The sequence below is a fragment of the Alosa sapidissima genome, chromosome 24, assembly GCF_018492685.1.
Source record: "Alosa sapidissima isolate fAloSap1 chromosome 24, fAloSap1.pri, whole genome shotgun sequence".
NCBI classification, from domain to species: Eukaryota; Metazoa; Chordata; class Actinopteri; order Clupeiformes; family Clupeidae; genus Alosa; species Alosa sapidissima.
The window spans coordinates 8,985,969-9,003,713 of record NC_055980.1 but is presented as its reverse complement, the minus strand read 5'-3'; the positions used below and the strand labels follow the sequence as shown (position 1 = coordinate 9,003,713).

Sequence of the window (17,745 nt, the reverse complement as noted above, 5' to 3'; positions counted from 1 at the left end):
ATCCCCTTTGCTTTGTTTGTGTCGCACCGTTTTGAGTAATTCCAGCCGTCGTCTCTACGCCCTGCTATAATGAGTTATTAATAACAGAATGGCCGTCACATCCTCTGCAGCTGGTCAAATGTCCCGAGCGCCACAGATCATCCGAAATGCGTCTTTGTCCCTTTTTTGTCGTCATTGTAGAGCCTCTCTGAATCACAAGGCCTCGAGGAGAATTGCTGTCTCCTTCAGAGTTCATTGCTGTTATGCAAGACTCTTTTTTGTGACCCATTCAAGTATTTTTTCCCCATTTAAGCAAAAACACATTTGTTGCCTCAGTCGTGATTTTCAGTGTAATTCAACCTCATTGCCTGGACACAGGCAGTCTGGCATGAGTGAACAAGCAAACATTCACAAAGCCTTTGCTGTGAACCTTTTGTAACAAACACATTTTTTTAATGTTTTTTTCCCAGGTTATCTGTTCGAAAATGACTCCCGAGTCGTTCCTGAGAAGTTTGAAGGTGAGCGTCTTACTGAATATCCTGTTGTATCTTATTAACCTCAAAAGAAGTAATAATGCTCAAAGGAAGCTCAAACAACAAGATGGGGGTCACCAGGTGCATCAAGTGATCGCTGAAATGCAACAACACACACACACACACACGTTTGCTCGCTTGGTGCACAGTTCAGGATCGACTTTCACACAGACAATAATCCACACCTGTACACACACCTATCAGCAACAGCATCCTCAGTGCAAGAAGCAAACTGATACAGAGACAAACAATAACCATAGAGGCCTCAGAGACCTGCGTTACCAATCTGGGCTGTGACGGTGCGAGGTGTCTGTTTTCCCATGTGCGAGGCATACCGCGGCTCTCATGACGTCTTCAGAATGAGCTTAGCTGTCGCTTTCCCATGGCGCTGATTGATTGACTGTCCTGGGTTGGGAATCTCAAGGACAGTCGCACCAGCTGAACTGGTGTGAACATGTTCTGGAGCGAGGGTGTCAGTTACCTTACTGGGGTTCCCACGCCTGGGTGCCAGGCAGTGAACGCGCTAATGCTAAAATCATTTTCACCATCACCACATAAGAGGAATAGTCAGTCTAGTTTGGAATTTCCTGGAATAAGGAGGAGAAATACAGTCTGAACATGACTCATTCAACTTATCGTTATCTAATTTATTATTCAGCATTTTACTGGATAAGCTATTTCCCCCTAGACTCTGACGATGACGTTAGCTTCGTCGTTTATCTTACAGCCGCATTGCTAGCCGACAGCCTAATTTACTGCCCGGTCTGAGAGCAAGTTAGCCTGTGGTTAATTTTCTAGTCTTCTTACTTCAAGAACTGCCCTCAAGGTGAAGGATTACAACCTTTAAACTGCCCACAAACAAACACACCTATGACTCCTCCACTGCACTTGGAGTCCAACTAAGCCTCCTGTGCTGTAATTAACGTCTATCTGATCCGCCCGTGAAAGTCTATCTGGTGTGGTCATTTGTGCCGGCAACACGAGACCATGGGGCTAGTTTGGCCTAACCCTGTTTCAACAGGTCTGGTATGAGAACTGGGAGTAACGGATACTGCCCACTAAGCCAGAGGCTAGCGACCACACACTCAGTTTACAGAAGGCTTATGCTGTAAGGTAGCTTTGTTGTGACAAGGCAGTGTACATAGCTTGCACAGATTAGCGACAGCATTCCTCTGTCCATCCCTCTGTCGTAGCTTGACCCCTTTGTGTATTCCATGTGTTTGTCCACCAGGTGAGGTCAAGCAGGAAGCGGGCACCGTCTTCCGTGAGGGCGCCCCCTACCAGCGCCGCGGTTCCCTGCAGCTCTGGCAGTTCCTGGTGGCCCTGCTGGACGACCCAGGCAATGCCCACTTCATCGCCTGGACTGGCCGCGGCATGGAGTTTAAACTCATTGAGCCAGAGGAGGTAAGGGTCCTTCCAAATCCATCCTTAAACACTGCCTGAAGATAATAACTTCATAGGGGTTTTTGGGGCTCTAGTAGCCTAGAAATCTAGACGCACCCTACCCAGGGTAGTCTAGCAACTCTCCGTTGGCTTGCGAGCTGGAAAAATGAAACTTCAATTAGGCCAATCACATCGTGTATAGAGTCAGGCTTAACATAATGATGGCAAAGTTGCGACGGTTCCGCGTGAATTCCCTGCTACTTGAAAACAAAGAAGATGGATGCTGCTGCTTGCGAACAGCACGGCACGAGTTAAGCTTTTTTAAGTTGCCAAAAATTTGATCAACTAGCAAACTAGCTCCACTGGTGGAAAAACGAATGGGACTCATGAGTTGTAGCGTTATCCTATTGCATGCAGAGGGAATTTGAATGACAACCGTTTATCCCGCCCCTCGGATTGTGCACTGCGAATGGTGAGATCCCAGACCCTACATCTTGATGTGGGTCTGGCTGGTCAGGCTAGGGCTCTAGACATATAGGGTCGACTTCCCGTACTTGTATTAAGCCTAGTCCTAGACAATTATCAATGGAGCTTGTCATTGAAGTTTCTGTGTATTTTAGGACGAGGCTTAATACATGTAGGGGAAACTGCCTCATAGTTGATGAATGGTTCATGAAGGAATTTAGGACTGACCTTAGACCAGGGCAACTTTTCCACTGCTAATACACAACTTGAGTACGCAACCAGGAAGAGCCTGTTCTCCAGTCAGCATTCTTTTTTCCATGCGAGTCATTGATACATCAGCTGAGCCACAGCCACAGGTGAGCTGTTTGGAGTCACTTTCACCCCCGTGCTGCCTTGCAGCGTCTGGAACAAGGATCCATAAAAGAGCTTCGCCCTCCTCCTCATCAAATCCATCCGTTCGTCCGTTCCCACCACACGCATCTGCAAACTCCCCTGGGGCTCACCAGTGCCAGCTCTCCATTAGCCGCCATGCATTATTTACCCTCCACACACACACACACACACACACACACACACACACACACACACACACACACACACACACAGCTTGCCCAAGCCAAATGCAAAATGGAGGCTGGAGTTCTATTACAAAATATTACCACCCTGTGCACTCTGCTGCGGGGCCGCTATGGTCAGGGCACCGCGCGCGCTCGCATCCAACTCGCGCCCGCTCGCCACTTCACCCTCCCATTGTCTGTGGTCAGTAGACAGCTAAAGAGCATTACTCAGCAGGCAGCCACACTCGCCGAGCAGGCCTCCATCAGGCCAGCACTGTCCGCATTAATCATTCATTACAGCTGGACTTATACAGCGGCGACTGAGAGCTCTCTCTCTCTCTTCTCTCTTTCCTTGAGAGACCAAATACAAACCATCTCTCCCTAAGGGAAGTCTCAACCCCCCCCCCTCCCCCTCCTCCCAATCCCCCTTAAAGTGGTGACTTTCATTTGCGTTCAGTTTGAGTTTGGAGACCTTTGGATTCAATCAGACATTTTTAAACAAACTTAATAAAACACAAACATACTTCAGAAGGTGTGGAAAGCTAGAGGAAGAGTGCACAAATGGCAAAGCTGTGTGTGTGTGTGTGTGTGTGTGCACTTGGCTTTTCAGATGGTCAAGAGTATTATTTAGCTTAGCTGGAGCTCTGGTGTGTGTGTGTCTGTGTGTGTGTGTGTGTGTGTGTGTTTGTTTGCGGGGGGGATGACAAACACTATGGGAGCTCAGCTCTCATGCATGTGATTGCGGGGTTACATAAAGCGGGGCTGAATCAACATGTTGGTGGCTCGCCCTGTTTTCCACACTCCTGCACCCTCGCCGCCCAAAAATGTTAACCTTTACATACACACCGGGCCAACAGCGCCCTCTACTGTAAATGGTCAAAGTGGAGAGATTCTCCCCAACTTACTCAGTTTACAACATAATGACAGTAGCCTATAAAAGTAAAGCTAGAGCCTAGAGCGAGGTAAATAAGTAGTCCTACTTACCGGTAAACATGAATCATGTTAATTACACCATAGTTATTTCATCTGAGTCACAGTCTCTCTCCTCCCCTGCTTCTCTCAGGTGGCAAGACTTTGGGGGATGCAGAAAAACCGTCCAGCCATGAACTACGACAAACTGAGTCGCTCACTGCGCTACTACTATGAGAAGGGAATCATGCAAAAGGTAAGCAGAGCAAATGCCATTTCTACCTTGCCACATACAACTAAACCATGTTTTAATACAGCAATGTGTATAGACCCCTCATGTCAGTTTAAAATCATGTTATTCTAGTAAAAGTGTAAGTGTGAACGTTTGGTGCATGATTTGTGGTTTAGTTTCTAACCTCACTGTCCTTGGCCTTGGCAGGTGGCGGGAGAGCGTTACGTTTACAAGTTTGTGTGCGAGCCGGAGGCGCTCATCTCCCTGGCGTTCCCCGACAATCAGCGGCCCAGCCTGAAGGCCGAGTTCGAGCGCTACGTCAACGAGGAGGACACCGTGCCACTCTCCCACCTGGATGAGGGGGTGAACTACCCACCCGAACAAGCCGCCAGCGCCATGGGGGCCCAGCCCTACTCCAAAGGCTACATGTACTAATGCCACCGAATTGCCCTCCTCCCCCACATCCCGCCCCAACCCCCAACCCACCTCTCCACCCCCCATACCACCCCCCCTCCCCAGTCCTGCATCTATTGCACATGCCCCCCCCATCCTCTTGTATATAAGGCTATGGTGTTTTTTTTTTGTTTGTTTTAAATTAATCTCATTAGGGATTCAGCATTCCTCTCACTTCTGAGGCCTATCCACAAGTCTGTGCTTACAGAGATTGCTTAATAAAGACCCAATATTACTACTAACCAGGTGGCTGTGGATTATTTGTGGGGCAGCAGGGGAAGTCGTTGTGAAAATGTAATGAGTAGTTTGTGGGGATCAAAAGCAGGGGTTTTCCATTACCTTCCTTCCCCATAAAACAAGACATAAAAATGCTCTGTGCCCTTGATGGAGGGTTGTTTGTGGTGTTTGTGACAACTTGCTTGAACACTATGTACCACTGAGACATGTCAATAAAACCAACGTAAACCGTTAAAACTCTTGACTGGACAGATAGAACATGTCCCACTTCAACTGGCTGAGCAATATGTAACCAACTTCTCAACATACAGTGCCTGCAACACAAACCCTCAAAATGTCTATAAATCTCAAGTGTATAAGACATTTACATGTCAATGGCTTACAGACCAACAAAAAAAAGCAAGATTTTAAAATGATAATTAGCTTTTTGTAGCTAGAAAAATCCTTCCAAATCTTTCATGGAAAGGACTGTTGATTCTAGGCACAGGGATTGTTTTTCATCAGCTTTGATAACAGCATTAACTAGTTAATTTGTACTATACAGAAAGATGTTTTAAGACCCAGTAAACTACTGTAATCTTAACTTTGCCATTTTTTTGTAAAGTTTAGCATATATATTGCTTGATGGATTCATTTAAACTTTAGGAAACAATTCCATATCCCTTCACTGCCACCACAGATATGACTCATAAAATAACCTAAAAAGCTATTGATAAATATATTAAATAAAAACCCATTAAGCTTGGTGCCAGTCAAACTAATGGATATAGACTATAAAGGTCTTACGGTGGTAAAAGAATCCTACAATACTTTAAAGACATTGGAGAACAAGACGTTGTTGCGGTTAGCTGATGTATTGCAAAAGTACAGACAATAGCACACAATTTCCTGTTGTCGATTCTGTCGACAAAGTATAAAAGTTTTTTATGATCTATAAATATATTACTCCACTCACTCTCTCTCTCACTCTCTCGCTGTCTTTGTCTCTCACACACACAGACACATTCAGTTGCACATGCACAACATCTGTTCGAGATATCCAGTCCCATTATGACTTCCACATTGAAAATAATTGAATTGAGTACCTCCTTCCGTTCCCCATTCTTGTCACCAAATATGGGCCTGGATTCGGCTTAAAACTAATTACAGTTCCACAGTACAGAAATCCCCATAATCTGTCGAGTAATCTGAATTGATATCTGCTAACACAATTTATGCACAAATAAGCATTACGGCATTAAGACATCCTCCACAAAATAATAACATTTTTTAATTTGCAATGGTGTTTGAAGTTCACATGTGTGAATAACTGTAAAGGCAAAATGAAAACGCTGGTTTGGGATGTAAAGCAATGTTGGAAAAGTGTCCTGTTATATTCACACTGGGCACAGCACTGCCTCCGAGGAAATGTCTGAAGAGATACAAGTGCCAGGCCTGCCTTCGCCGTGACAAGACAACAACGGCTGTGGTGACTGTAGTGTGGTGCATCACGAGAAGCAAGACTATCGTCTGCGGAAGGCTCTGGAAATTCTCCAGGCGTTGGGCTCCTCGTAGCGGTTGTACAGTGGCTCCAGTCGCTGCATCTTCTTCTGCTTGCTGAGGCGCGTGGGGTCGGACACTTTGAAGAAAGCCGGCGCGAACTCCACCAGCCAGCGTGGGTCAATAGTTGTTATCTCGCGCATGTATTCCTTAGTGGTCAACACCAGCTCGTGGTACACCAACCTAGTGACGAGAAAATATTCAAAAGTTGGTGACACAGGAAGCCAATGCAGATTTCTGTAATCTGACTACCCAGTTAAAACAAGCAAGGCAGCAAATGCTGAATAAGGAGAAATCAAGACAGCCCTCCTAGTCAGATATCAATAACTAATCATGGACTTGAGGAAATAAAACAGCTAAAGGTGTTGGCAGATTTCTGACTGCATCAGTGGGACCTTGTGAATAAAATTGTGTGAGTGGGAATGTCCAGACAAGATGAACGTTATTATCAACACAGCCTCTGTTCTATTCAGATGTGTACAAGAAAGTCACACGACTGACAAATCACAATGCCTCACTGCAAAAACTAATAAAATCTAACCAAGTGTTACTGATCTTCTATCAAGATCAAAAAATGTAGTTATGATTGTTTTCAGTATAAAGAGACTTACCTAGCGCTTTCTCGTAAAATTAATGGACTTATTTTAAGATGTCTCATCCTGAAAACAAGCAAATTTGTCTGCCAGTCATCAAGGACATTTAAGCAAATTTGTCTTGATAAGAGTCTTCTTAAATTTGGTCAAAATGATCTTTCGGGAGAGTGCTAGGTGGTTCTCTTCATACTGAAAACAATACCAAATAGATGTTTTGATCTTAATATAAGATTTTAATTTTTGCAGTGTTTAAGGTGTGTCCATGCCTGGTCTGTGATGGTGGACGGAGTACTCACCACTCTGGTTGTCTGTTGAAGAGGGCGCTGGCAGGATGGATGTAGACCACCTGCTGGTCGATGAGCGTCCGGTAGCCCTCCTGTGGGTCTTTCTTGGCAGCATTACGGAAGAAACCACTGCAGATGGCTTTCTGCACACGAACAGTGGCCTTCCCACAAGACACCATGTCTAACTTATGTCTATGAGGGGACAAAGGCAACATAGTGAAGATACAATCACAATGTCCTCGGCAAAGTGCATTCTCAAGGCATTACACCATCATAATCTGTTTAAGGTGTGACATTAAATATCTTATAGCAGATATGCCCAATCAATATGATCAGCCAAGCAAGGTTTACATGGAAAGCATGCAGTGACTGGGCCATATGGCTATGGCTACATAACTTAATACCATTTTCAAAATCTGCCATTTGCAAAGTTATAGTCAGTACGATATCTGAGAATTTTTTACCGGTCCATGATGCCCAGCATCTGTTTGCGGATATCCTGTGCGCGGCGCAGCGATCTGGCCTGGATGAAGTTCTCGAAACACCAGGGGTTGGAGAATTTGTTGTTCTTCCAGGAGTTGTAGACTGACAGCAGAGTAAGGTGATCTCCTTCTGGCTGGTGAAACTTGGCTTTCTTCTGATCTGCTTGCATTTGCTTATCCTGAAAGGAAATTAAATTAGAGTTGAAAAAAATAAAAAAAATACCCGCATTAATATATTATCCTTTGCAAAAAAAACATACAATAGCCAGAAAGATGATAAATAGACGACTTAAAAACGTCTTTGTAAGGCAATTCTACTTTACAGTTCCAAGAGGTCTAGACTTCTAGAAGAGCAATCTTCTCACAAACAGACTAAGTATAATCTAAGTATGACAGAACCAGTTGCTTGGAACAGCATCATGAGAACATTTCCTGTAAACGGCATTTTCATTGTTGCCACACATTTCTCCATAGTAACATGACAACACCAGTACCTTTGGTCTGTAGAAGACATTCTGCACAGACAGCATGGACACAATGGTCAACATCTCCTCGCTGCAGCCCAGATGCACTGACATGATAAGCATCTTACACAACATGGGGGCCAGGGGGAACTCCGCCATCTGAGAAGGACAGAAAGAAAGAGAGAAGAAAGGAAGAAAGAAAGATGAAAAAAAGAGTGGTATACAGAGTTTGTATGAGATATGCTTTGCATCACATTTCCTGTCCTCATTCTACATCATTACATTACAACACAAACAAACTTGTTCAGTTCTGCAAGTCAGGTTACGTTATCTGACCATTCCACATGATACAATACTCGTGCATCATATCTACATCACATCTCATCAGAGAATGATTCCAAAAATCCCACCATCTGAGGTCCCATGTTGTTTCAATTGTGCCTCATACAGCAGTGCTTTTGCATACACAGAGAAATGGAAATCTCACCCTGCGGCCAAGACGTGTGAGCAGCCCCTCATCATCCAAGGCTCCCAGGGTATAGAGCTGCTCCATCGCAGTCACCAGGGTCTCCATTGGAGGGGCGTCCATGAAGTCAAACGACAGCAGGTCATTGATACCCATGGCCTGAGCGAGAGCGAAAAAGAACACTTAATGTGCATATCAGAGAGGTCATTTAGACAGTAACACTACTGGTCTGTGAGCTTGATCTCTGTGATCTTTATCGGCTGCCTGATGGTGCACTGATAATGGCCGTGTTCAAAACAAGGTGGTGCACAAAAGAAATGTGTAAGGTTGTGGTTGACATATGAAACAAAGATGCATGGTGATTGGGGCTTATGTTCCAACAACCACCCGGAGGCCCTGGAGCCAGGGCTCCACATTAATGGTTGCCCTTGGCTACCAAATTGTTACAAGTGGCAACCAGATTTGGTTGGCTTTGGCAACCAAAACCTCATACCTGGTTGCCAAGCTGGCAACCACTTTTAAAAGTTAACTTTGAGCCCTGACCTGAGCACATCCAAACAGGTGCATGACTTCAAATTAAGGTCGGCGTCATTACACAAGGGTCAGACTTATTAAGTGATCATGTTCAGTTCTGGCACTGGGGATGAGGGCAGGTGGAAAATATCCGGCCAAAAGTTCACATCACTGTTTGACATTTCACAATTTTCAAAATGAGAAGTGAAATACATATAAAGTAATAAGACTGATAAATCACAATGCTTCACTGCAAAAACTGCTTATCTAATAAAAATCTAACCAAGTGTTATTAATCTTAGTGTACTTGACACTGGGGTTTCTCAACACTAAGCATGAGAGCTGGTCAGATGATTGAGTACCTTAAGTGACAGCATAGTGCTGGCCAAGTTGGTTCTCTGGATCTCGGGCACGTTGGTGGTCAGCATCTCGTCTCTGTAGGCTCTCTCTGTGTACAGCCTGTAGCATTTACCAGGGCCTGTTCTACCAGCTCTGCCTGCACGCTGCTTAGCCTGGGCCTGGGGGAAAGGTCAACGGTCATCAGTCAGAGGGGTTAACGAGTGAATGCTAAACCAAATCGACACATCTGAAAGCATTTTAGATTAAAGCCTTGTGAGTTATGCAGGCTTGTGTACCTGTGAGATAGGCGTCACCACCAGCTGGTCAATGCCAGTTTTAGAGTTGTAGACGTTTTGCTTGACAAAGCCTGGGTCCACTACATAATAGATGCCATCAATGGTGAGGGATGTCTCTGCGATGTTAGTGGCAATAACCACCTACAAATGACAACATTTTGCGTTAGCTCAAAAAAAAAAGGGCAATATGACCGAGGTAGAGGTGAAGTCAGACAGTAAGTGGAAAAAGGAAGACAAAGAAGGAACGAGAGAGAGAGAGAGAGAGAGAAAAAGAGAGAGAAAGAGAATCAAGCTTCACACCTTTCTGCTGCCAGGGGGTGCTGGGTCAAAGATCCTGGTCTGCATCTCGCTGGGCAGAGCCGAGTACACCGGGAGGATGATGAGCTCAGGAACATCTGGACCCAGAGACTTCATGCGCTCGTACAGAATCTCACAGGCCGTGTCGATCTCCTCCTGACCCGTCAGGAACACCAGGACATCACCTGCAGGAGAACGGAGAGGGAGAGCAAAGCAGGGCACACAGACTTAGTGTCAGTGAAGATGAGCCATTATTGCCGTCTACAATTGTTAAACACTAATATCAGAAAGGGTAATTCCTCAGCGCTTCTGCGGACATCTGGTGCATTTATGGGAAGGAACAGTCTCGTACTAGTACAAGAGGATAAGCAACACAGATGTTTACTTATTTCTAAGTTTTAATGCATAGGTGCACAGAGTCCATTCAAATAGTCCATTTAATGAACTCTGACGAAGATGTAGTAAACATCGAAATGTAATTTATTGCTGTGCACCTATGCATTAAACATCTGTGTTGCTCTGGCGATCCTCTAGTACTAGTCAAATATAGTATTACTTATTACTTCCTTGGACATTTTAAGTGCTAACAAATACTAGTAAAGCCATCTTTATACCAGAAGACTTTGACAAGATTTGGGCAAGATTCTTGAACTGGTGTAGTCTTTTGAGTAAAGTTTGAATGGGGGGGCATTAGTTAAAAGACTCCAATCTTTCAAAAATCTTTCCCAAATCTTGTCAAAGTCTTCTAATGTATGGGTCGCATTAAGGAGGGAAGCTTACCTGGGGGTTCAGTCAGGTGGATCTGCATGACTGTGATCAGACTGGCATCCAGGTAGTCCGTCTCAGGCTCTTTGCAGTAGAGCACCTCCACAGGGTATGTGCGGCCGGGAATGGTGAAGATGGGCGCCTCGTAGAAATACTGAGAGAACTTTACAGCGTCCAGCGTGGCAGAGGTGACGATCAGCTTCATGTCTTTGCGATTTTGCACAGTCTGAGGATAAAGGGAACAATGTGGTTTTTTTTCACATCAGTTAAATGATATTATTTAACGAGCAGGAGAGAGTGCATTGCGTGTTGAATGCAGAATAGATTCAACATCACTTCTGCCGGCTACAAATTACCTGAACCTCAAGTCACAAATAACCTCAACCTCAGCGGTCGACTACTGAATACAAAAACATTCAACACTGACTCGCGTACCTTTTTAAGGAGGCCGAAGAGAATGTCGATGTAGATGTTCCTTTCGTGGGCCTCGTCCAGCATCATGACGCAGTACTGTGAGAGCGCAGGATCGATGAGGAACTCTCGGAGCAGCATACCATCGGTCATGTACTTGATGACCGTCTCAGTGCTGGTGCAGTCCTCAAAACGCATGGTGTATCCCACCTATACAGAGTGCCATGACATTCATTTAGCTTTAAGTCTTTCAACAATAATGCCACCGTGATGTGCTAGTCTTTAACAATTTTTTTTTTTTTTTACTTTATTCTGAAGAAAAAATATTCCTGAAATCGTTGTTCCTGACATACATCTTTTCAATATAGTTCATAGTAAGAAGAAATGAAAAACACATATTTTATTTTATGCTGTTGACAAATGGAAGCTAACTTGATCACATGTAAAACATACAATCATTTCCGGTGTATTAGCCACCTTGTCTATAAGCCGCAGGACAGCGTTTTATGCAAGTTAAAAGAAACAAAACCATATTAACTGCCCCCGTGTATTAACCTCATAGCTGAAGAAATTTTGCAAAATCAATGTATAAGACACGGCTAAAATATGAACTTATGAGTTACTGTACCTCCTGTCCCAGACAGCAACCGTACTCCTCGGACACCCTCTTGGCCACAGACATGGCTGCCACTCTTCTGGGCTGGGTGCAGCCGATCTTGCCCCTGGTGGTGTAGCCGGCCTCAGCCAGGTACTGGGTCATCTGGGTGGTCTTCCCTGAGCCCGTCTCACCAATTACAATCAGGATCTGGTTATCATGGATAGCCTGGGACATGGCAGATTACAACACATGTATATATCAGCCTTAGCATTATCTGAGATAACAATGTCATCCATGTAGGATTACCTGAGATAACATCAGCCAAGTAGCAAATGTGAGTAGTAACGCTGTCATTTTGACTGATGTATCTGATCATATAGGCTGACAAAATAGTTTGACAATGTCTCTGAAATTTTTCCAATGGCTAGGTCATTCAGTCGACTAAGCACGATGAGAATTCACTCACTTATCATAATACAGGAAACCAGACACTAACAAATTTGCTGTTGTCACACTTTTTGGAAAAAAGTGTCAGTCAGTGCCGGACTGTTTGGAAAAATTAAACCCTAGCCGATGTTGACAACAAAAGGGGAGAGTATATGAGAACGCTGAGCTGCTGAGCCTGTGCACCTGAAGCAGCTGTTCCTTTAGCTTGAAGATGGGCAGGCTCTCTCGCTGCTCGATGATGGTCATCTGGGTCTTCTTCCCGTACGAGACCGTGTTGCCGCCGAAGGCGTAGCGCTTCCACTCCGGCACGTCTATGTCGGGCATGATGCCAATGCCCCTCATGTTCTGGGCGATCTGCCTGCCCTCCACTGGGGGAGGAGGGGTGGGAAAAGAGGAAGTGTGTTAGTTTCGAGATGGGCAATTATGATAACTGACCACCATTCCCTTCCCCCATGACTACCATCACCCCATTCCCTATTTGCCCTACCGGACGCTGACTCGTATGCAGGGACAGTGGCACTGGCACTTCAGGGCAAGGTCTCTGTGTGTGTGTGTGTGTGTGTGTGTGTGTTTGTGGGGGTTGGGTAGAGTACCAGGGCACCAGAGCTGAAGGAAATGAGCTGGCCATCAGTAGGGGCCCCGAGGGCTCTCGCACCGAGGTGGGGTGGGGTGGGGGTGTGTGGGGCAGTAAAGAAAAATCTCCCTCTCCTCGAGACGAGAGGAGAGGATGTCTGGCACTCTCAAGTGAGCCGGGTGATTGAGGAGGCACGACGGGATGGGATGGGATGGGAGTGGCCCAGGCTTCTGCAGCCTTCGGCTGGCTCGCTCCTGACTCAGCACCAGCCACCCCTCCTAAATGAAGATTGAGCGCCATCGCTCTAAACACTGGACAATATTCTTTATGGGACTGACAACGTTTTGGGGGGGGGGGGTATTCCATTTGCGCTATTGATTGTTATTCATCTATCAAATACTCCTTAATTCGAGAGGCTGTTGTATCTGTGGTAACAATACAATTAACAGTATCGTTATGTCCCTTCGTTTAGGACTCCAAATGGCTTGGTGTGGTCTGCTGACGAGGCGCTGTGGAGAGTATTGATCCAGCATCTGGGCAGTGGGGGGGGGGGGGCCAGACACTTACTATCAGGCATAGGGTCGATCCAGTGCTTGTTGAGGCCCAGAGGGATACAGTCCATCTCGGCCTCGCGTGCCTGCTGCTTCACCTCCCTCCGCTCCTTGGACAGGGCGCTCTGCATCATGGCGGCCTGGGACAGAGAGCCGTCCGGGTTCTGGAGGAGACAACGTGAACTGTGATACTCATTTCGAAGAATTCAAATAAATCAGAGAGAGATCAGCTCTAACGGCAATATTTTTAGCCAACTCACAAAAAACATAAAAAGAGAAGAGGAAGTGGTGAGTCATTAGGTTTCAGTGAGAAGCGCGTGTGATCATTACAGTCAGCAACAGTTTCATTTTGTAAGTCAGATTGGTCAGTTTGTAGATTAGAGTGGTCAGTATGTAGATTAGAGTCAATAGCAGCATAACTGAATGGAGGGGGGGGGGGGGGGGGATAAGGCGAGGAGAATGGCAGCACACCTTGACTATCTTGACAGGACTCAAGTTCATGGTGAATTTAGTGCGTCCTCTGAGGAAGGGGGGCTCCTCTTCAACCAGCTCCACATCTAAATTCTCATCTAAGGGACCACAAGTAGGAGTCACATGAAAATAAACATCCAGCCACAGAGAGGGCTATCAGACATATATAATAGTGGAATATACTTGGAACAGTGGTGTATAACTAGTACAGTCGATAAATAAACAGTGAATAAATAAGCAGAATTTCCCAGTGCGATACGTACCTTCTTCATCGTCTATTCTTGGTAGAATGCCTGTTTCCTCATCAAACTCAGGGTAGTCCTCTTTAGATAAAACATTAGCAGCAATCATCTATACAAAGATAAAGATGGACAAAGACAATGCTTAACGTCAATAAACAGAGGCTGTTAAAATGAAAATGAACAATTATTCATATATATCTCTTGAGCCATTTCAAACAGTTCAAGGGGGTTGTAAGAGAAAAACATATCTATTTCACCGGCCGATTCTAAGAACTCCAAGAAGGGCAGCACCTCCACACACAAATTAATGCTGCCACCTAGTGGAAGAGAATTTAACAGCTGGAAGGACAGTGTACCTGTTTGATCTCCCACTTCTCCAGGTCAGTTATCTTGGTCAGCCTCTTGCGCTCCATAGTGTCTTCCTCCAGCTCGGGTACCTGGGTCAAGTTTAGGTCCACTGGTCGGTCAGGGTTCCTCATGGCATCCTCTGTGCCCTCTCCTAAAAGATTCTTCCTGCGGTTTGGGTTCAGGTCCTCACCAGTTTCCTGGTCCACATCCTGGAGATAAGGAAGCATGTAATGTAGTTAAATGTGGTCATGTAAGTTAAATCGAGATCAATCGACTTGAATCGAGCAGTTCAAGTTAAATGGATTGGCAGATTAATTAAAGAAATGCAACTTGACAAAAATGGCTGATCTCTAAAGTACTATTAGGGGTCAATGTGTCTTCCCATTCTTACCTTCATACTGAGACTGGTTTTGGTCCCTGTGAAGGACAACACTTTGACTTTGACCTTTTGACCTTTGCTGACCACATCCGCCACGTTGGCCACTCTTCCTTCTTTGCGTAATTCTGAGACATGCACCAAGCCTTCAAAACGTTTTCTGAAAAGGACATCATATGGAACGTAGTATAAGTGGAACACTCACATACACCTCTGTAATGAGCAGTAAAAAAATGCTTGAGTGTGGGTGCCACAGCACAGGTCCCCCCACCCTTAAAGCTGCAGTTGGCAAGTCTGACAGATTGAGGGGACTTAACCAACATTTTGAATGATTATAACTCTCATGCCCCTCTCCCACTACCACCGAGCACCCTCTCATCGAGTTTGTGCTCGTCAGTGCACACCAGACTGCACCAGACTGTGATTGACAGTCAGATCTCACACAGCCCTGCTCAATTGGACCAGAAGAACCGGGAGCTGTGGATTTTTCCAAAACAAATAACAGGCTCTAGGTGGAGGTAGAAAATCTTGCCAACTGCAGCTTTAACACACACACACACACACACACACACACACACACACACACACACACACACACACTCCACTCCTATTCTCTGGACATCCACATAGTACACACATTGGTACTCCAGACAGCACCACCTGAATGAAAAAGTTAGTTTAGCTGCATATGATGAAAGAGGTCGAAAACCTACCTCAGACCCTCCAAGTGCACAAAGCAACCAAACTGCATGATGCTGCTGATTTTGCCGTTGTAGATGTCTCCAGCCACTGGCTCCTCTGGGGGCGGCCGGTCCACGTGCCTGTCCCTCTCCCTCCAGGCATCGCTGTCCATGTCCCAGCGGGACTTACGCACCCTCTTCCGCTCCACTTTTGGTGAGCGAGACCGGGAGCGGGACCGGGAGCGGGAGCGGGACCGTCTCCTGTGGTCCCGCTCTCTGCTTCGACTGCGACTCCTCTTTCTGGCTCCACCTTCATTTTCGGGCCTTGAATATTGGGAAAGGATATGTTTCAGGAATGTCGATTAACACACAACAAAACTACAACTTGTAAACCAATATTATCTTTTTTTCTATGTAGGACTGCTTGAAAATAAATGGTTTGGTGTATCCTTACTTGACTGTACTTGGTGTTTCTTGAATACTGGGCATGAACATCTCCAGCTCCTTCATAGCATCTGCAGCCACCTTGGCATCATCAAGCATAGTCTAAAACAGATACACAGAGTATTACATTCTCAATAAAAATGGCTTCCATCTTCATCAAGCATAGTCTAAAACAGATATTACACATAGTATTCCATTTTCAATAAAAATGGCTTCCATCTTCATCAAACATAGTCTAAAACAGATATTACACATAGTATTATATTCTGAATAAAATGGCTTCCATCTTCATAAGTCAGTAAATATTTTATTGTTGAAGCTGTGTCACATATCCAGAATATGTAATGGAAATAGTGAGGTAAAGTTTGTTGGGACTGTGTCAGAACAATGGCTGTGTGATACAAACATTTTATAATATTGGATCTTACCCTTGCGGATGGATTGTCTGGTAAACAGAGACCAGGGAACATCTCCCTACGCTTGTCGCCGTCGCCTTTTGGATTTCCCGAGTTCTCTGAGGCTAGAAACAGTAAAGCCAGTAATGAACAGAAAGCAAGCATTTAAGGTCGGAGTGCTTTTTTGTTTGTTTTTTAGTTAGTTATTATCACCTTTGCTGGTGGATGGAGTAGCTGATGGGTGCATTGTCTGAATGAGACGCAGCAAATTGGTGACAAGTGAGTCCTGGAAAACATAAACAGAAGCTAATGTGACACTGATGTGTAAGAACAGATTCATGGTTCTGAGTTTCACAATTTTTTGTACTTACTGTGAAGTCTGCTCCATTTTTGAGCAGAGCTGCTTTGAAACAATCAAATGTCGGATGTTTTTCAGCCAGACTGATGATAAACTCAGCTGAAAGTGAAAATAACATCAGGTTGTCATCAGTTCTTTTCATTTTCAAAATGTGATACAAGGGAGTTTTTCTCTACCACTTCTCAAAAATTGTATTGTACGCTGTGCACACCAATGGGAGATATGCAGGACCCTACTCACTAAAATACGTAGTGGATAAAGTGTTTTGGAAATCGTCAGAGCAAGTTAGCCTGGGTTTCCCCATGCTGCCAGGCTGGCAAGTGGTGAAGATGAAACAATACGTACAAGTAACGTAGGTTCCTCACTGATAGATGACGAGACAGGCAACTAGCATGATCACTGATCTCTAAAGAATCTTCTTTAGAGATCAGTGAGCATGATGTAGTAAACCCCAGTTAACAAACACTGACATGAGCCTCAATACCTAGGGCATATCCCAGGTATTGTTACTTTCATAATCGATCCCACAGGGTAACCCTAAATAAATGTAACTCGTGCATGATGCTATCCAGCAACAGACACCACAGGGCCTCTAATGCTAGCATTAGCACACAATTGTACTGCTTACCATCACTTGCTAACAAACTTCAACAAAACCAAGTTCAGACAACTTTTATACAGACACATTTATAGTGCTACTAATAAAGTGAGATCGACATTGACACTTACGTACGTACTCTAAAAGCAGACAGACAGCGTAAGTGTTCATGTTTTGTCTTAGCAAAACAGGACAACCTAGCATTCAGCTGCTCCAGTAAGTTTGCTAGCTAACAACACTGGTCACATGTATCCGTTGTGCAAGAATATATAAGATATGAGAGCTTACCTAGATCTTTGTCGTTTAATCCTAAATGGTTATCGAGTTCTGTGCAAACTTTAGACACCATAGACAAGTACTCGAGCCTTTGTAGCTCCACTAGCTTGTTTTCCGCCATCTTTCGCTGTTGTTACCAAGCATACCACATATCAAACGCGCATGTCTGTAACTTCACCTTTTGCTGCGG

The 17,745-nt window shown here is 44.9% G+C and overlaps 2 protein-coding genes across 3 annotated transcripts in view; one reads left to right on the top strand and one right to left on the bottom strand.

Annotated features, from left to right (window-relative positions):
- etv4 (ETS variant transcription factor 4) overlaps nt 1-4,985 on the top strand; it is a 33,058-nt gene extending 28,073 nt beyond the window's left edge. For both annotated transcript variants that reach the window (XM_042082538.1, XM_042082539.1), the window contains exons 9-12: nt 450-497; nt 1,744-1,916; nt 3,981-4,082; nt 4,266-4,985. In XM_042082538.1, the coding sequence (XP_041938472.1) occupies nt 450-497; nt 1,744-1,916; nt 3,981-4,082; nt 4,266-4,493 (551 nt within the window). In that variant the 3' untranslated portion in view covers nt 4,494-4,985. The remainder of the gene's footprint in view (nt 1-449; nt 498-1,743; nt 1,917-3,980; nt 4,083-4,265) is intronic.
- Nucleotides 4,986-5,996: 1,011 nt separating this feature from the next.
- LOC121699963 (ATP-dependent RNA helicase DHX8-like) lies at nt 5,997-17,726 on the bottom strand. Its single transcript, XM_042082535.1, has 23 exons — nt 17,568-17,726; nt 16,695-16,780; nt 16,537-16,609; nt 16,357-16,448; nt 15,939-16,030; nt 15,518-15,808; nt 14,820-14,964; nt 14,437-14,637; nt 14,102-14,189; nt 13,839-13,936; nt 13,384-13,531; nt 12,426-12,610; nt 11,826-12,020; nt 11,222-11,407; nt 10,802-11,012; nt 10,025-10,206; nt 9,725-9,865; nt 9,452-9,607; nt 8,598-8,735; nt 8,141-8,269; nt 7,629-7,825; nt 7,177-7,356; nt 5,997-6,470 (listed from the first exon to the last, which is right to left on the bottom strand). The coding sequence occupies exons 1-23, from the start codon at nt 17,674-17,676 to the stop codon at nt 6,251-6,253; spliced, it is 3,543 nt and encodes a 1,180-aa protein (XP_041938469.1). The 5' UTR covers nt 17,677-17,726; the 3' UTR covers nt 5,997-6,250.
- Nucleotides 17,727-17,745: the final 19 nt, after the last annotated feature.